The sequence below is a fragment of the Leiobunum rupestre genome, chromosome 5 (genome assembly GCF_980474605.1).
Source record: "Leiobunum rupestre chromosome 5, qqLeiRupe1.1.hap1, whole genome shotgun sequence".
Classification (NCBI taxonomy): Eukaryota; Metazoa; Arthropoda; class Arachnida; order Opiliones; family Sclerosomatidae; genus Leiobunum; species Leiobunum rupestre.
Genome location: NC_143388.1, coordinates 59,697,896 through 59,718,638, shown reverse-complemented (window position 1 = coordinate 59,718,638; position 20,743 = coordinate 59,697,896). Strand labels below are relative to the sequence as shown.

At 36.0% G+C, this 20,743-nt stretch overlaps 1 protein-coding gene across 3 annotated transcripts; it reads left to right on the top strand.

The window, feature by feature from the left end:
* Positions 1-404: 404 nt before the first annotated feature.
* Positions 405-19,126, top strand: LOC149945469 (nose resistant to fluoxetine protein 6-like). Of its 3 annotated transcripts, XM_090175673.1 has the most exons (14): positions 405-783; positions 6,234-7,300; positions 7,362-7,449; positions 14,427-14,521; positions 14,596-14,772; positions 15,220-15,313; positions 15,382-15,471; positions 15,949-16,114; positions 16,801-16,880; positions 17,460-17,582; positions 17,644-17,764; positions 18,187-18,373; positions 18,430-18,572; positions 18,641-19,126. In XM_090175673.1, the coding sequence occupies exons 2-14, from the start codon at positions 7,189-7,191 to the stop codon at positions 18,875-18,877; spliced, it is 1,713 nt and encodes a 570-aa protein (XP_090031799.1). In that variant the 5' UTR covers positions 405-783; positions 6,234-7,188; the 3' UTR covers positions 18,878-19,126. The 3 variants fall into 3 exon arrangements, with proteins under 3 accessions (XP_090031799.1, XP_090031801.1, XP_090031802.1); XM_090175675.1 differs by lacking the exon at positions 7,362-7,449; XM_090175676.1 differs by lacking the exons at positions 405-783; positions 6,234-7,300 and adding an exon at positions 10,446-10,605 and having other exon boundaries at positions 7,361-7,449.
* The last annotated feature ends 1,617 nt before the right edge of the window (positions 19,127-20,743 follow it).

The following is a 20,743-nucleotide window of genomic DNA, read 5'->3' as shown; positions in this document are numbered from 1 at the left end:
ACCAATTTATTATAAGCTGATATATTTAATCTAATAATTCTTATAGCGAACGAAAATTCTATGCCTTTGTCAGGGCTAACAAGTAATATTGAATTCTAGGTGCAAATTAAATTACTTCTTTCAATATAAGCTGACCAGTTAATTTCCAACATAGCTGAATTTCCTTAGAAAATATTTAACGACTATAGACATTTATACAAGACAGATTTTGTTCGTTCTACGGAGATTCGTAAAGGGCAGCAGTGTACGCGCAATAAAGCTACATTCCTAAACGTTCCGCCTACGCGTTTTATAACGCGAGTTTACCCTGTCTAACGTCGGGGAGAGCAGCCAATGATAGGTAAGAATAGAAACGTCATTGTTGTTTTGAAGAGTATTTATTTAAAATTTCCGATATCTTCTCCGAAGAGAAAGAACGAGACAAAGTGTACCTCGGGACTCTTCCGAAGAAGCGACGCGGGTAAATTTAGTGTTCTATCATGAGGTGGTTTCACGCGGTTGCGGGGTGCTTTCTCCTAATTTTCTTCTTGTGCCTGTGTCCAACTATCGCGGACAAATTGAGTGTTTTTAAGAATCCGAAAACGGAAGTTTCGGAACAGGTGGCTTTCGACAAACTATCGAAAATGGAGCGCGATTTGAAATCAGGAATTGAATCTCTGATCAAGTGGACGCTACCAATGGCGCTGCGCTTCAGTTCCGAGGTGGACCTGAGCGATGAATGCGTGGCATCTCTCATGAAAACGATAATCGCCATCAGAGAACTGAAGCTTTGGGCGATGCAACGTAAGAAATTCAATTAGATTTTCCCCTTAAAGCAGTGTTGCCAATGTTTGAGGAGCGAAAATCCCACAGCCCAGTTACAAAATTTTCAGCCAAACCCCCAAAGGGCCCCAAAACGTTTTTAGCCACACCCCCTCCCAAAATTCAGAGCAAAACTTGCCAAATATTTTTGAGTTTCGTAGACTACTTTTAGAATTTACAATTTTATTTTAATTCAATTTGATTCCCAAAAAAGCTAATAGTCAGTTAATATTCGAAGATTTCGAATACATTGCTAATTTGTGTAATTCTATGTTTATGAGCTGCATCACTACGTGTACTAGGCTAGGCTAGCACTAGTCTAAGGGGCGGCTGTCAGCGTAGAAAAATAAGTGGTTTTTCAAAAACAATAATAAAACATTTAAGGTCAAAAATCCCACAAAATCAATGAATTTCGCTTAAAAATCCCTTTATCCCACATAGCCCAAAAAATCGTTAAAAAACCCACAATGTGGGATTTATCCGACACATTGGCAACACTGCCTTAAAGGCTAGTTCCCATTTAGTGAAAAATGCAGTTTTCGCAAACCGAATTGACGCGTGCGAGTGAAATTTAGTGAAGCTCAAAGCTACGACGAAAATTAAATTCGTCGCGAAAGTCTCGAAATTTCGTTAAGTGGGAACTTGGCTTTAGTGTTAAATGTGATAGATTTAGAAAATATTGTGATAATTGTAGTGATCTTTAATACATAATAAACGACCATTATTTATTTATGAATACGCGTATTAATAAATAAATATTGTCTTTTCACTACGCAATAGTGGTCGTTTTCATGTTTTAAAGATTAGTTTTAACGCGTAGGGTGGGTCTACTTTTTATTTATTCCTAATTGTAATAGGCTTCGTGCGTTGTTTAAATTTTGGTCATCAGTATCGCCGCCTACCGACAGAGTTTTAAATACAATATATGAAAGCCGTCTGCTGGTTAAAATTATCTCTGCGCAACAGCTGAAAGTTCAACCCTAAAACCTAGAAATTCAAAATTTGTCTGCTATTTCTTCTTGACGGATATTAAGGCAGATGACCCAGTTCGAAGCCTACAGGTAGCTTTTTGTCTATTATAAAAGACACGTCAATATTAAGAATTGAAAATCTACATCAATTTATTAACGTATTGCTGTTTATTGCGATGAAAAATGTTTTAATTTGTACTTGTTTTAAGTTGCTACTTGTTCAGAATTTGGTACGTGTTTGGGCGAAAGTGGATATAAATTTAATTTTATTAATTTAATTTCTCTATTTTATAAGTTTTAAACATGGTTGGCCGAAATTTAAAGGTTTTGATTACTTGGGTAATTAAATTAAATTAAATTGAAAAATAATAAGTTAAATTAAATAATAATAAGTTAAACTAAATAATAATAAGTTATATTAAAAATTAATAAGTTATATTAAAAAATATAAAGACGGGATTTCTATGGTTCGTTTTGATTTTAGTTGAGTATATCGTTCTAAATGGAGTCCATATTATTTCGTTCAATTAGCATTGTCATTTTGAAATGTAAGCAAATGCATAAGTTGAAATTTTAGATTTTCTAGACAAAACTACCCAGGCCAGCGATTATATTATGCAAACGAATTAGCCTTACCTTAAAAAAAGAAAGAAAAACAACTTAGTTATTAATTTACAAGGTTTAACGATCTGCTATAAAACACGTGTCTCGGTACTTTTCAAACTTCAGTATGTTACTTTCATTATGTACGTTGTTTGGATATTTATGCGACGGTTTTTGTGGTTTTGGGCGCGCCTGTTGAAATATAAAGAAATATTTGAAGCAAGTAAAACATTAACTTGAGCTGGCAAGAGAAAAAACAAGACGAGGCCTCGCGCGGTTGGACTGTACACAGCCCCATAGGAAATTTGAATTTGGGGGCCCCCTCCCGCATTGCGGAGTCTGCCGGGGCGTTATTTAGGCCACTGGCTTTTCTGCCGTTTCTCCTCTAAGTCGGTTGCGAAGGGGATCGAAAATTACGCTTTCCCATTGCCCCACTAAATATTTGCTGGGAAGGTACACTAGTAGCAGTAGACGACAAATATTTTTGTGGCCTTTGCTACATTTGTGAAATTGTGTCGAGTTTTCCGACTGAAGAAAATAAAACTAAAACTATCGCGGATTTCCGGATGATAACAGTTTTGAAAGTAAACATTTGGAGGACGAGCCCATTTTCAATTGAGAATACGTAAGGCTGTGTCAGTTGACAGTTCCGTAGAAACCACATAGAGTTATCTGAGATAGGATAAAATGAGCTTATATGAAAACTAATAGTAAATTAGTAAGTATAGTTACTGAATTTCAACATGCGCTAAATGTTGGTAAATAAAGTTATAGAACCGTTTAAAAACCGTTTAACACAATCAAAAACTCGGTTCCGGTTTCGGTTATCATTTTTTTACAAATATTGGTTCCGGTTCCGGATACGGTTATCAAATTTTTATATTATCGGTTCCGGTTCCTAGAATTCTCGGTTCTTCTCGGTTCCGGTTCCGGTTATCCGTTGCATCCCTAATAACTTTAACGATCTTTCACATACGTTTCAGTGACTAAGGTCTCGTTTTCACTGGGAGCCATTTCTAGAATGAACACAGTGTAAGTTTACCTTTAAAAAGGTTTATTTCGAAAGTAGTAGGTGCTTTTAAAATGATAAATCAAATATTCAGTAACGTTAGGTGCAAATCAAAATATTTGACATACTAGGAGTAATTTATATGTAGATTTGTTTAAAACCAATGTCATGATCAAATATAAAGGCTACCCAGGTAGCAAAATCACGTGTTTTTCACGAGTTTTGAAATAATTTATTTCACGTGTTACATCCACGTGTGTCCACGATTTATCATGTCCGCCTAAATTACGTGTGTACGCATTTATTATCCACGTGAGTTAAACGAGTAAAAACACCAATTCAACACCTTTCAAATACTGACTTTACACTATCTTAACATCCTTTAACCACCAATGTTACACTCGTTAACACTAGAATAACACCCTTCGAACACCAACCTTAACCTTAATTAATACCACCTAAACACTTATTATACACTTCCTCAACACCCTTCTTACACTCCCTCTACACCCTACTTACACTTCCTCAACACCCTTCTTACACTTCCTCAACACCATACAACACGAGTTCCAACACCTATTAAACACCTTTCAAATACTGACTTTACACTATCTTAACACCTTTTAACAACCAATGTTACACTAGTTAACACTAGAATAACATCCTTCGAACACGATCCTTACACTTAAATAACACCACCCCAACACTTATTATACACTTCCTCAACACCCTACTTACACTTCCTCAACACCCCACTTACACCTCCTCAACACCAGACTTACACTTCCCCAACACCATACGTACACTTCCTTAACACGTAAAAGAAACACTTGCATAACACCAATCAAACACTTGTCTAATAGTTGCTGACAAATATTTTGCGGTAATTATTTGACATCGAAAATAAACGATACCGTTAGGCCTTATTAATAATTTTTCTACTGTTTAAGAAACAAGTTCAAATAACCAAATTCATAACGAAAAATCATATAATAAAAAATTTATTGTAGTGGGTTAGTCTCGGGGATAGTGGTACAATTAATGACGAATCAGTTTTCCTTTTGATTAAAACTAAGCCAAATAAACTTTACCGACGATTTGTCAAATGAAATTCAAAATTTAAACAAGATCCCAATTCTCATTGTTCATGTTGTTTTCCTTGTTATTTTCTACTTGTTGTTCAGCGTTTAGGGTTTTGTTTTGTTTTTTACCTTTGCCCTTGCTCGAGCTTTTCATTCTTTTGGTCGCTTGTTTCAACCATTCTTTAATGATCTCTTCAATATCCGTTTCCTGGGCTTACTCGTACAGCACCTTTAAAAATTAAAACTTTTTGGTCAATTAAAATTATTTAATTAATGTAAGCAAATATAAAAAACAAATTAAAGAAATATTCTTACTTATTAGTAAATCTTTGGTCAATAAAATCTTAAATTACATCACGCAAGAGATTTTCCCTTTAAAAGTATTAAATACTGAAATTAACTCTTAATTTCAATTTCTATATGAAAAATATATGACTGGTGAAACTTTTGGGTATTGGAAACCCATAAGAAGATTCGTAGAACTCAATTCTGCCATAAGCCCTACTATGCAAACATAAATTTAACATAAATTAAATGAACAATAATATTAATTATTTTATTTATTTATTTCCGATTTGAAAGTCCCGTGGCTCTCTCGGCGGCCTTTATGCATCAGCCATTGCATACAGGGGGTTTAAAGGGGTACAGGGGGGTTTGGTACGACTGCGAGTTTGAGTTATTTTTGCGGGGAAAAAGGGTACCACGGAAATTTTCGCATTGTAAAGGCGGAGGGGAGTACTACGGAAATTATCGCATGGAGGAAAGGGGGAGAGGGTACCACGGTAATTATCACATGGGGAAAATGGGGAGGGGGTACCACGGTAATTATCACATGGGGAAAAGAAGGAAGTGGGTATCCCGGTAATTATCACTTGGGGAAAAAAGGGGAGGAAAGGCCTTACTGGGGTGGTTCTACTTTTGGGGGAAAGGGTACCATGGAAATTATCACATGGGAAAAAGGGGTTTGGGGGGCGTACTGGGGTAAAGTGCCTAGAAACACACAACTAGCTTAGGCGGGCTTTTTGACCAGTAATATAATATAAAAATAATAATAATAATAATCAGCTAGGCTAATACTCAAGGCACCACCTTAGGCCTAAGTCATTAAGCGACTTTTGGAGCCTTTAATTTAGATGGCCCGGTTTCAATGCTTAGGAAGGTAGTGGCAAGCCCTGCATGGCACGCGAGCCAACATATCCCTACACTAACTATTACCGTTAACCTCAACAAGTTTTTATGGAAGGGGAAACCGAAGAGTTCGGGGGAAAACCCCCTAAATCAGTGGGGAAAGAACTTTCAAACTCAACGCAGAAGGAGTTGTTCCCAGTTTTCACCCAGTACCACAAGCTGGGATCGAACCCGGGTCCAATTGCTGCGAGGCGATAGTGCTAACCACTCCGCCACCCCACCCCACCCCACCCCAAACCACCCCACCCCACCCCAAACCACCCCACCCCACCCCACCCCAAACCACCCCAACCCACCCCAAACCACCCCAACCCACCCCAACCCACCCCAACCCATCCTTACCACTCCGCCACCCCATCCTTACCACTCCGCCACCCCACCCTTACCACTCCGCCACCCCACCCTTACCACTCCGCCACCCCACCCTTACCACTCCGCCACCCCACCCTTACCACTCCGCCACCCCACCCCACCCTTACCACTCCGCCACCCCACCCCACCCTTACCACTCCGCCACCTCTCCCTAATATAATATAATATATTAATAAAATTATAATTGTAATAATTCAAACAAAACAGTACTGGATGCGAGTGGAAAACCAGGAGCCGGGCTGTTATCAGGTACTACGTCTCAACTTGGATCTTACCATCAGTGCTTGAGAGTGGTGATTCCCGATGGAAGTCGCTCCACGAATCAGCAGCGTCCAGTTCAAACAGGTCAGTTCTGCATCGTCACAGTTGGCCAGCCACTACCCCCCAGGCCCCACCGAATGGTTTTCTTCAAATCGGTATTTCTCCAGATTAACGCCACGTTCAAAACCGAGGTAAGTCAAGAACATTTACACGTATCCTGAGCATTCTAACACAAAAAGTAAGATAATACGAATAAGTTTCACACTTCCTAATTTATGTTATTTCTTAAGTGACCATATAAATCATAACGTGGTTATGGATTGTGAACTCTTAACGATTTGATATTAGTATATGTTAATGTCAGGTAAGGGTGCCCGAGAAATCCCCGTCGTCAGGATATTTGAAAAATCAGGCCAAGCTCATTCAAAATCTAAAATTTACCAAAAAAATAGTTTCGTTTTTCAAAAAAAAATAATTCATAAAAAGGGAGGTTAAATTGACTATAATAAAAATATCTTCCTTTCTGAAGGTAGTTATATTTGAATTTAGAGCCAAAAGCATTTAACGCGTATTTATCAATAGCAGTTATTTTGTCAACGCTGAGAGTAGAGTGTGCGGACTTTTTCTAAAATTAACATTAGCCAACAGACTATCACTAACCTAAATTGAGGAGTCCGACTTTGCAATTTTGCGTATAGAATTTTGAATCTCAAGTTATTTCGGAAATGATTAACTTTTGAACTGATTTTTGCACAGATATCCAGATTTTCAAGTTGATATCAATTTTTGCAGAATCATTTTTCTCTAGAGCGTAGACGTAACTTGTAGCGATATTTTTCTGTGTTATACTTAAAAGTGCTTAGTAACTTTTGCTAACACTAATAAGCTACCCGTTTAGCTGATGAACTATCTCGGTGAGATGTTATTCGCTGCGTACGACAACGCCATCAAGTTTGGCTTGTGCATTCCATCCGCTTGTCAGAAAGAGGATCTGGACCAGATTGTGGAATATGGTACGTTGAAGGCTCTTCCAGTGAGCTTAACTCCCAATTAACGATCCTTTCCCTGACGCAGCGGGAAGTCAAATCGGGGCAAACGTCGAAGTTGAAAGTTGCGAAGTACCGCAGCCATTCCACATCAGCACGTTACAGATTGTCATTTTGTAAGCTGTTGTTATCAGAAGTTAATTATCTAAGTTCTTTGAACGATATAGTTCTAATAATGGAGACTGATCTTCAGACCAGAGCCGAGGGGGATTAACCAGACTAATCACGATTTAGTCATTTAAATGTGATTGTAAACGTTTAATCATGATTTCGTCCAATTATAGATGATTTTATGTAATTAACGATTCTTTTATCCAATTAGTGATGCTCTCATCCAATAAGTGATGGTTTCATCCAATTAGTGAGGATTTCATCCAATTAGTGATGGTTTCATCCAATTAGTGATGATTTCATCCAATTAGTGATGATTTCATCTAATTAGCGATGATTTCATCCAATTAGTTATGATTTCATCCAATTAGTTATGATTCCATCCAATTAGTTATGATTCCATCCAATTAGTTATGATTTCATCCAATTAGTTATGATTTCATCCAATTAGTGATTATTTCATCCAATTAGTTATGATTTCATCCAATTAGTGATGATTTATTTGTAAATTTGAGACTAGAGGACTAGTAGAGCCGCATTTTCACCCTTACTTAACAGCACTAAAGTACATGTAACCTGTTAGTTGTTTTGCCAAAAACCAAGATATACAATTATACAGTAATTGAGTCATCGTTTACACACTTAATCCCTAGGGATATCTGTGTACTGGTTCCACGTACAGTGGAGCTGATGCCACCGTGTCGTCGATATATCTTTGAAAGTTATGTCTAGAAGGGTTAATGATATGTCAATTTATTGGGCAGAACACCTTCTTGATAGCCCAATATTGATTTTAGGGACAGTGTGCTCAGTACTTTAATAGCGTCCATTTCTGTGATTTTGGCATTCTTCTACTGAACTCATCGACCGATGAGTAAAAAGAGTAAATGAAGTTTCAATCGATAGAAAATGCCCCACCTTTTTGGAAACTATATCAATTTCTGCGATCGAACCCAAAACTCGAGCAATGTTCATTTTCCATTTCATCCATGGCCTATCTTTTGATTTATCATATTATTAACGTTTCCCGCGTATTGGAGCTTGGGGATATTTTCCGGTTGGCAGACAAAGTCTGAAATCGGATGGGTTTAATTAGGTGCTAGTTTTAGTACTGTTCTGTTACTTTTTACGCTTTTACTGAGAAAGCGTTGTAAGTGTTTTTTTCTTTCCGGGTGAGTAACAACCGAATCTGATTTTGTTCTTGAAAAAAGGGTGTTAGCAAAAGCGACAGAAGACCCAAAGTGTGTCAACTCTATCTTGGCACCCTTTTAAATATTTTCAGAGTACTAGTCTCACAATAGACTACATAGCCTACTATTTGAAATAGTACTAGCATATTTATATTTAGTCGCTGAAGTGGAGAAAATGTTAATGACTTTTTATTAACCCCTCTCCCCCTTCCTCTTTTTACTTGGCGACAAGCTGTCATTAAACATTATACTGAACTGACACACTTTTGTGTCTTATGTCGCTTTTGGTGATAGAGATATAGTTCTTCTTTTTATTTCGGGGCCAGCCCCACGCGGGCGGGTATACCGAAATATTGCGATCGAAAAAGGGACATGAGAGCCGCCGCCGCTTTCCCCATCAGCAAGGATCCGCGAGTAGCTTTTATAGTATTTTAACGTTCGCGAACTGTGGAGTGAGGGCAGGCGGGTCATGGACTAATTAATTAGTCCATGGGCAGGTCGAGGCGGGTACGGAAAATATGCGCTATTATGGTTGAGATTCGTTGTAAGTCCGAGTATCCGAAAAAAATAGATAAGGGAACTAAAAGAGGAGGCATTTAAAATCACTCTTATAAATTAGATTAATAACCATCTCAGATATTTTTAATTAGGTGCGATTAGTTGTAAATCAGGCCCGGAACATTGAGTTAAAAGTTAAAAGTTTTTAGACTCTTTGCTTCCCTTATCTCCTTTTTTGAGTTCGTAGCGCACGTCCCAACCTTTAAATCTTGTAACGGGTGTGAAATGCGTAGAAGGGGAGTTAGTGTGAAAAAACGGGACTTCGAAGAATCGTATTATGTGCCCAAGATCACGCGAAGCGACGCGATTTTCTCTCAAAACGCATAGGGTTTGCGAACGATTTCGTCTGCAACTTTTCGCCCACGTGACCACGCGCCGTGCTTCCATTCCATTTAAATCACGTGAAGCGACGCCTTAAAGGTGGACGCACACGCGCCGCCTGATTAATATAATATTTTAGGATAAAATATATCTCTGGAAAAAATAAGCACCTTCCTTGAGCGTGACGTACACAGCCTTGGCGAGCGAAATCTTCGTGTCCCTTCGCGTGATGTTGAGCACATTATCATTCACATCACGCTAAGCGACGCGAAAATCTCGCTCGCGAAGGCTATGTGTGCGTCCGCCTTTAGTTTATGGTAGGACGAAATGAAAGCACGTGATCACAGAAGAGAAGGAGAGAGGTTATATTAAAGCATCTATTAAATTATTTCATCAGAGTTGTTATGGTAGATATATTTCGTATTTTAATTAAGCCTTTTTTAAATAAAAATTTTGACTTAATTAAATAAAAATTTCGCCATATTTACATAAGTATGTAGCTTTATTAAAATGAAGAAGTAGTCTTATTTAAATGAAAAAGTAGCCCTATTTAAACAAAAATTTTGCCTTATTTGAATGAAAATTTTGCCTTATTTAAAAAAAATTAGCCTTATTTAAATAAATATTTGATTAGAGTTCTTATAGTGTATAAATTTAATAGCATAAAGGGAGTATTGGACCCTTTATTTCAATTTTTGATCAGAGTTTTTAATTGACCCTTAATTAATTAATTATTTGATTCATGTCTTAAGCCTGACTTTTATTTTTATAACAAACATCCGGCCTTTTGCCTATTGGAAAGTCGTGGGTTCAAATCAGGACTCTGAAGTATTATTTTGTCATGAGTAGTTCTGTACAATATGATCTGTTTAATAGTTTCAATTTTAAGTTTTATCTAGTAAAGTGTTATTCACACTATAAAACTTATGTAGGCTTTTCATTGTGCCTTGAAGGCCACTCCACCTTTGTCACGCTTAAGTGCTTACCGCCTCTGCTAGATGTATTGTATTATCCCTTCCAGAAACACCTTCTAATCCTCCAAAAGTCAACCATGCTAAGACCAGGAAAATGATTGCTTAAAGCTAAAACCACGTAACTATCAATTTCGTTTAGTAAGCTCCACTTATGTCTATGTCAGCCATGTTTAACTGTAACACGGGCCACGAAATAATATTATAACCTTCTTGGCGAACTTGTGATTGCTTAGTGTGCTTTTTTAGGAAAGGGTAGTTGAAATATTGTTCTACATGAAGAGGGTGGTTGTGAAAGCGCTCCTTTTCGTAAATAATCCTCTTATTATTGTAAACTAGTTTTAAATTTCACTTTTAATAAACAATTATCACCAAAGTAAACTGCCCTGCCTTGAGCTCTACAATATAGCTCGAAGAGGCCCTTTTTAGGCTTCCTAAATTCGATTTAGCGTCCCACCAGAAAAAATGAGAAGTACATTATACACTCTTAAAAAAACGGGTGCTTCATAACACCTTTTTCTTCGCCACAAATATGACACCTTCCAGATACTTAATGTACACCCTTTCGTTATACAAAGTACACCTTTTGAAACGAAAATACTCCTGTTTGCAACAGAAATTACACCTTTAAATGTATGCAATTGCACCCTTTGGCGGCAGAAAATACACTTTTAAAATTATGCAATTACAATGTATAGCTTTTAGCGGCAGAAAATACACCTTTAAAGAGTCATTTAGCACCTTTAAGCATTAAATCACGCCTTTAAAGGTGGCAATACGCCTATGAAAGAGTAAAATCAAACCGTGAAGGAGTTCAAAACCCTTTTAAACAGTTATAGAACAACTTTAAATAATATATTTACACTTTTAAAGGTGTAAATTGCACCGGGTAAGAGTTACATCTCACCTTTAGAGGTTTAAATACGCCATTTGAAAGTGTACAATCACACTTTAAAAGGTGTAGATGCGCATTTTAAAAGATAAACATTGCACCTGATAAGATTTGAATCGCACCTACAGAGGTGTAATTAGGTTCTTTTATAAAGTAAAATCCCTCTTTTGAATGCTCTTTTTAAAACAGAGAAATTGCACTTGGTAAGAGATAAATAACACCTACAGAGGTGTAAATACGCCTTTTTAAAGAGCAAAATCACACTTTCAATGGTGTTAATGCACACTTTAAAACAGTTTAGTTGCACCTGGTAAGAGCTTAGTCACACCTTTAGATTTATAAATATGTTTTAAAGGTGTAAATATGCCCATTTAAGGAGTAAAATCACTGATTTAAAGGTGTAAATATGCCCCTTACAGAGTAAAATCACACCTTTAATAAATAAGTTAACCTATAAATCTGTTTAAATGACGTTTTAAAAGGTACCTTGCACTTCTAACAATTGTAATGGTTTAAGTATGCCATATTAAAGTGTTCAATAACACCTTTTGTTGGTTTGAAAAACACCCTTGAAAGATTGTTAAAGGAATTGTGTTTCTAATAAATACTATTTTACCAATAGAAACAGTGAAAACCCAAAAAACTAGTGTAGTTGTATACAAATTGATATTTGTTTTTAAATTAATATATATATTTTCATTTCACATGATTTCAATTAAACTAATTCGAAGAAGTTGTTCTTCAATGAAGAAAGTGTTAAAGTTTACAGCTATTTCCGTGATCGAGCCTATTTTTAAAAATGTTCAGTATTACTAAAGCAACACGACAACGAACCGGCTACACCTAAGACTTTAATAAAACTGCGACACAAGGGTGTTTTACACCGAAAACCAAACGTGTAAAAAAAGTATTCTTATCTGTTAAAAAACCGAATGACGGAGAGATAAAATATGTATAAAAAACTTATGGATAGCTTAAGCACGAAAAAATATCTTTATCGTATTTTATTTAACTAATCACCCTCGATGAAGATATTACTTAAGGCGTAATGGCTGATCATCACATAGAAGTCGGAGACGGTTAATCATTATCCATGTTTAAATTGATTTTTTTCGGGAAAAAAATGTAAACAAAGAAATTTACCGGTTAATATTTCGGAAAATGATTAAAAAACATGTATTATTCGTAAAATTTGAGCTTTTTATCGAAAAAAACGTCGTTTTTCCGATTAATTTTACAAATTTATCAAAAAAATAATCGGATATTACAGAAATATAAATTACTTGATCAAAACGTTTTACGAATAATTTTGAGAGCTTTATCTATTGAATAAAAGTTAACCACCTCTATCATCTCGGACCAGCTCTGTTAAATAGAATTCACGGATGTTGATATGCTTTGCGCAATGGGCAAATTTGGGGTTGTGGATCATTTCATTGGCCCAGGCGTTGTAGAACTCAAAAATTGACACTAAGGCCCAGGTTGGACTGAAACTTTCGACTTAACGTGATAATAGGTGTCACTATCAATCAAAAACATCATATTTAATTAGTTAATTATTATTTTTATTTGAATTCGCATTTTATAGAACTTTTTAACACTTCTTGCTTAAACGAATAAGCCAATTAAACAATACGATAAATTGAAATTCCAATAACATTTAAAAACAGATAATTATTCACAAATATTTACAAAATGTATATATTTAAATAAAATACATATAGTTTAAACATGCAATTAAACATTTTGGCACGGTATGCGTTAATGAATATGCACATTATAAAACTAGATAGTGCAGTTATTCGATTTTTGGTTGTCATTTAATCCATTTTTGACAGAAACGTTATCTTTCTAGGAAACCCTTATTGGGATTTACTACCCCTAACCGTGTAAAATGGTAACAATTACACCTTGTTTTAGTTAATAAATAAATATGAAAAATCCCTAGTTAACGCTGTGCTTAAACGTGTAGTATTATAGTGTGATTTAACTCTACAAATGGGCGTATTAACACGTTTAAAGGTGTGATTTAATTCTTAAAAAGGGTGTATTAACACTTTTAAAAGTGTTATTTAACTCTTAAAAAGGCGTATTAACACTTTTAAAGGTGTTATTTAACTCTAACTAAAGGGTCTATTAACACCGTTAAAGATGCTATTTAACTCTTAAAAAGGGCGTATTAACACTTTCAAAGGTGTTATTTAACTCTAACAAAAGGGCCTATTAACACCTTTAAAGATGCTATTTAACTCTTAAAATGGGCGTATTAACACTTTCAAAGGTGTTATTTAACTCTAACAAAAGGGCCTATTAACACCTTTAAAGATGCTATTTAACTCTTAAAATGGGCGTATTAACACTTTCAAAGGTGTTATTTAACTCTAACAAAAGGGCCTATTAACACCTTTAAAGATGCTATTTAACTCTTAAAAAGGCGTATTAACACTTTGACAAATCGGTGTTAAGTTGGATATCGAGAGGTGTTAATTCAGATCTTAAAAGGTGTTAATTAGAACCTAAACGGTTTAATTTAATCATTTATGGGCGTCACTTCGATCTTCAAAAGGGTGTTTTTAACAGTATAAAAAGAGTGACTACACCTTCCTAAAAGGTGCTTTTAATACCATTTATGTTTCAATTTTCGTAGTATAGGGTGTAGAGGTAATCCTTTACAAGGGCGCTTTTAAAGGTGTCCCAAAACAGCTTTTTATAAGTTAAAACATCTTTATTATATGCTCTTTTAACACCTTACTTTTGCCCTAAAGGGTGTATTGTAACTCCCACAAAAGGTGTAATAATGGTGTTTAAACCTATCTCACTCCTTTATAGCACCCTTTGGAGACTTTTTTCATTCCTTAACAAGAGACTATACACCATTTTCAAACCCCTTTCAAACCATTATAACACCCTTAAACACCTTTATAACGCCTTTATTTTTAAAAGTGTAGCCTGCCATTTTCCGGACCATTTCAATAACTTCAGTTACTTAACTTCTAGTATTATTACATAGTAGAAATATTTAAAATATAAATTTAAACTTTTTCATTTAGGGCATTGCTTTTAAGTTTTATAATGATATGTCTGGTGGCAACCATGATATCCGAAGTTCATCAACACAGTCTCGGGGTGGATAAGGAAAAGGACAGTAAGTTGACCACTCGATTCCCAAAACTCGGGCCCAGTTTCTAAATTCTCATATTTCATCATTTATATTCGCAGTAAGCTACACTCAACGAATTACGCAATCATTTTCGATAGTTGAAAATTTTAGAAAATTCCTTGGTACTAAACCATCCGCCAAACGTTCCTTGGATGCTTTGAATGGGATCCGATACCTGTCGGCCACCTGGGTGATGCTGATTCACGGTTATTTCATCTTAAACAGAAATTTATCAAGTAGGATTATTAGGACCGAAACACGATTGTTACCCCTTGAACAAGGAAATTATATATTTATACACTGGGAATGTCTAAGGCAACGAAGATTTCCATAGAAACGGGTGTGGTTTATAGCCGAGATCTTCGCTTATGATGTGATTGGCTAAAATCTGCGTCGATTCGAGATTAAGCCTTGTCTCTCGAATACCTAGCTTACATTTCCTGCTGTGCTCTTTTTAAACAATCTGAGTAAAAAACATTATAAATTAACCAAGAACTTCAGAGATTTTTGGTAATTCTATTTTCCAAGTGATTGTCTTCCATTAGCGATGGCGGACAGCCAACTATTATGAAAATATGACGTGGTTTTAACCACACCAATTTTTACAAGCTTGTGGACATTCCAAGTCAATAAATATATAATTTCCTGCTTGAGCGTATATGAAAATGATTTTTAACGTTCAGGAGAACCGCTCAATTTTAAAGCGATGAAGGAAGACTTTTTCTTTACGGCCATCACGGGTGGTTTCGTGTCCGTCGAATCTTTCCTCTTAATCACGTAAGTCTCAAGTTAATACCCGCAAAGACGCTCTAAACACTGGACTAACATCATTCTAATACGCACAGCGGAGTCTTACTTTCGTACAACGTCGTCATGCATTTCGACAAAAATCGATCTTACACTCCAATCATCAACTTCTTACACAGGATTTGGAGGTTCAAAAAACATTTAATCATTCTAAATTCGCGGCAACGGAAATCAAACAAACGTAGCTATGAAATCTAGTGGAGAGATGACCTACTTATTTTTCTGACTTCGTCTACTAAACATTTCTGTTGACTAAAAAAAATAAATTGTTTTGATGTTAATATGTTTAATATAAATAATATTTTTACCAACTATATAATCGAATTATATTTACACATATTTTAAACATTAGAATACGTTATTTAATCATTGTCTTATAATTATCATTTTTAAATTTCAACATTTTAATATTTTAAAATATTATTAAAATATAATAAAAATTGTTAAATATGGTTAGCTTAGTGACCTACAAATGCCGACCTTGGCATATTCTCAATTAAGCTACATTAAAACTATTCAAAAAGAGTGGGGATAGCTGTTGGTTTGTTCTCAGTTGCCTCTATTTGTTCTTGCTCATACTAACAATACCGGTATTACCATTTAAGGTTTTGGCCAATTGTGCTGGTGATGACGGGTGTAATGATTCTTTTGCCGTTAATATCTTCGGGACCACACTTCAAAGAGACCATGGTAGACATCGCCGACAATTGCGAAATGAAATGGTGGACCAATATAATTTTCATCACCAATTTTGTGCCCTTTAGCTCTGGGGTAAATACCTTTTTTTAAACCCATCATTTATAAAGGGGAAAAAACCTCTAGTACCTCTGGAACACAACCTAAAAGGTTCCACTTTCTCGTGTGGCTTTGGATATTTTCGGGCCTGATAAGTGGTTTTGTTGCGGATGTAATCCGGGGCTAATATTGTTGGGGTCTAAAATGCAAAGATAAGTAGAATAAGTATTGCAATTAACAAAAAAAAAAACACTGAGCAGATTTTCAAAGTTGCATATCAGCTAGGCTAATACCCAAGGCACCACCATAGGCCTAAATCATCAAGCGTTTTTTAAACCCTTTAAATCAGGTGGCCGGGTTACAATGCGTAGGAGGGTGGTAACAAGCCCTGCGAGCCATGCGAGCCAACAGCTCCCTACACTAACTATTACTGTTAACCTCAATTAGTTTTTATGGAAGGGGAAACCGAAGATATCCTTATTGCGGTTTAGTTCAGCACAAAGCCCCCTGGTGTCTAAATATGCTGAAGGCCAAATATACTACTACCCAAGACGATAATATAATACTCAGTTCGTTTGCTAGCGCAAGTTGGAGCTGGGTGAGAGGCTCAGTGTTGAATAAAAATAAAAGAAGCACTTAATAATAGGAAATGCCATTCTTAAAGGATAATGCAACATATGATACAAACTATAATGAACTTTGTTTTGTGGTTGCTTTTGCAGTGCCTGCAACACTTGTGGTACGTTTCCGTTGACATGCAACTATTTCCACTTAGTATCGTCTATTACTACCTTCTATTCAAGTACAGTACGATCGTTGTCTTCGTTATTATAAAGGCCTAAGCACGCCTCCCGACGCCCTGTCTTGTTTCTTTCCGTCTGATATACTGAAGATGGCTCTAATCTGAAGCTAATAAGGGTACGAAACCCTAGTCTTTACTTTTTTGAGACAACAGTTTATATTACAATCATTTATATTAATGCAATATGTGTCCTAACCTTTCTTTTCCTAAAATTCTGAGAATTGACGCCAATTACACATGTGTTATGATGCAACAGTTTGCACTTTGAAACGGCATATTTTTGGTTGCCTAATCAACAGGATCCAGATACCAGAGAGCCTTGTGCCCAGAATTGTAACCGGCCACCAGTTTAAGGCATTAAAAGTCACTAGATGACTTGGGCCTAAAGTGGTGCCTTGGGTATTAGCCTAGCCTTGCTTATTATTATTGTAGAATCAAGACACGAGAGCCTAGTGGTCAGAATTGTCAAATTAAAATGCAAAACATTAATTTAAGAAATTTCACGTGCATGGGTCTTTGTAAAAACGTGACTACGAGACGATTTATATTAAAGAATCTAAAGAAACGTAATATTTACAGAAAGCCACTCTATGGGAAGGTGTTCCTTGGAATTTGCATGTCCACATCAGCTGTTTCCACTGGACTGGTCACTTATTTAATGGACTATCCTCCAGCTACCCTAGTCAACGCTGTGGATGAAAGGTACAGTCGTTAAGGTTAAAATTAAATGATAGTGTGTTACATTATTTTATGTCCAACACAGATTTATTATAGAATTTTTCCGCAACGTGTACGCTCTACCTCACGTTCACCTGGGAGTGTACAGCATCGGTTTATTCCTGGGAACGTACCTGGCAAGGCACAAAAATACCTCTGTAACACGAGTACGTAAAGAAGCTATAATCCAAGATTGTAGCGACAATGGGGAAACGTTTTCAATTAGTTTAGTCATACCATGTGACAAATCTAAATGATAAAATTGTGGGAAAACATCAGATTATTATCAGATTTGTAAAAGGTCTAAATTAACAGATTAACAAATTTATCTAAAAATAAAACTCTAGTCTACCGCTTCAATGAATTGTCCTGGCAACATTTATAAAAACAAAATCGTGTATTTTTGTGTTAATATTTTTAATTTCGGTATAATGAGTCGATTCTGAATTGCTTTCAATTTTGCAGCGCATATTTTTCGTTCAGAAAGGGATGACTAAAGAGAACGATCAAATAATTCTTCAACCTGTAAAATGTTCGGGATAGCCGGGACCGTTAAGCTACTAATTTTTATTCTTACTTTAATGTACAGGGTAAAGCCGCACTTGCTTGGATAATGTCCGTTTGCGTTGGAATTACGGTAGTATACGCCGTCTATCCGTGGAACGTGGATGTCCAATATACGACGTTGGAAGCCGTGCTTTTCTCGGCGACTCAACGGACAGTTTGGGCTCTTTGTTTAGCTTGGGTCGTGTACGCCTGTTACGTCGGCAAAGGAGGTTAGCCATAAAATAAGTTGTTAGAAACACGCCAATGAAACTAATTAAATTGACAGGGTATATCAACAGCATATTATCGTGGCCCGGCTTCCAGCCTCTTGTCAAAATATCCTACGGTCTGTACTTGGTCCACGTACCCGTTTACCAGGTCTTCCACGCCTCCAGACTGGGAAACCAAGATTTCTCGAACAGCGCATTGGTAAGAGGATTTTTTAAATTGGCACAATAGTACCCTTTACCTTCAACCGAACCTTTTATATTTCAAAGATCTTCAATTATTTCGGAACGTTGGTCACGAGCCACATCTTGGCTGTGTTCTTGAGACTGTTCTATGAGGCACCTTGCATCGAGCTTGAACGCGTATTTCTCTCTTGGTTTTCAAGTCGCACCAAGAACAAGTCCAAGAAGGTCAAGGAAGACCAAAGCGAAGACATTTACATGAGGAAGAATTCTATTAGTGAGCGAGAGGCGGTTGTAAATGGTGCCTTCAAAATACACTTGTAGACTATAATTTCTTGATTATTAATATTGGGATTGGCCATCAAAACAACCTACAAAACGAACACGTTAAATATTACAAATAGATTAAATTCACATATAATAGGTGGAATATTAAATAAAGCTTTTGTTAATGGAGCCATCACGCTATGACTGAAATTTCGAATTATTTCCAAACTTGGTCTCCTTTTATGTGGAATAAATAAAATTTTAACCAGAGAATGTTTTGTTGATAGAAAATTTGTTTGTCGCCGTGTGTACAAAAGTTGTTTTTCGTTGAACACAATTGAAATAAAAAATTATATAATTAGTATACGAAAGAATTATTCTAAAATATCTAAACACAACTTATTGAAATTAATTTATATAAAAACTAATTTTATAATATCTGATCATAAATTAATGAAATAATTTTATGGAAAAATTAATTCTATACTATCTGATAAAAATTACTTATATAATTTCATAGAAAATTAATTCTATAATATCTGACCATAAATAAATGAAATAATTGTATGAAAAAATGAATTCTATAATACCTGATCATAAGTTTATCAAATGGATTTTATGGAAACATTAATTCTAAAATAATTGGAAAAAAATTCTTGGCGCGTGCTCTGCTCAAGTCTTTGTCAGAAATACTGGTTCCGCTTTTGTGACGTCCTAATTGATAAACTTTTTAGCGTTGCTTCCAATCCCCGTCATGCTCGAAATGTAATATCCTTCCCCTATAAAGTGTAAGAAGCCCGGTGTCTCATTGGTTCCCTAAAACTAAAGACTCCCAACAGGATTGAAGCACACGCCCCTTTTCCCATTTGTACGGAGGGGATTTGCAGAATGATTCCTGTAATTAATTACCAAATACTAATATTACTAATATTACTAAATTCTTGGTTGAATTATTCTTTATAGTTTTTACATAAAACATCGCTTATTGCAATGTTAAATTTTTTTTTGTTAGAAATGAATAGGGAGCTAACAGTTCTACGTCTCACGACGTCACCCTATTGAAAAAAAAATTCTACCCAACATGGCGGCCACAGCCAAAGCTACGGAGTGTTAGTTCCCTATAAGTATTTATTCACTTCTCGTCAAAAGGAATAATTTGATGCTATAGAGGATAAATAAGAGCATTAAAATCTAACCTCGGAATGCTTTCCGTTAAACTTTTCTTTCCTGTAAGAAATTTGGAAAATTAATAGAAGAATAAATAACAGTCATTGATTTGTATTCTTGGAAAAATTATTTTCTTTTGAACAGTGACAGCCACTACGTTAATTTACTAATTCTAATAAATATGAACGATGAAATTATGACACATTAAATACAATTCATAAAAAACTCATAAGAAATGGCTTATTGGTTCTTAGAAAACCCAGTAACGAAATGGTTCACGGAAAAAGGGGGCGCTAACAGCGCAAGTTCGAATTTACCAGTTTCAGAGAAAGGAGTTATCATCTGGAGGACGAGATAGTGTTCCTTTAGTTTGATTATTTATTTGCGTGGTATTTTTTGATATTACTTATTTCATTTTTTATAGTGGTATTTCCATTGGCGCAGCTGTAATAGGGGGGGGGGCAGTGGGGGCAACCCACACCGGGTGCCACCCGTTTGTGGACGTTTGGGGGTGACATCTGACCATGAAACAATAAAAACTTACATGTTTTGACTAGTAAGTTGTACACCATGATATCCGCACTGGATGCCACCCATGCTAGCAACGATACTTTGTATTTCCCTAATCACGGCGCTCTTACCCGAATAGTGCGTGTTGGAGGAAGCAGTTGCGCTGAAGGATGACCAACCTCAACCAATGTAACAGCCACCGCTTCCATATTTAATCATTTATATTTTAGCCGGTTTCATTTATTG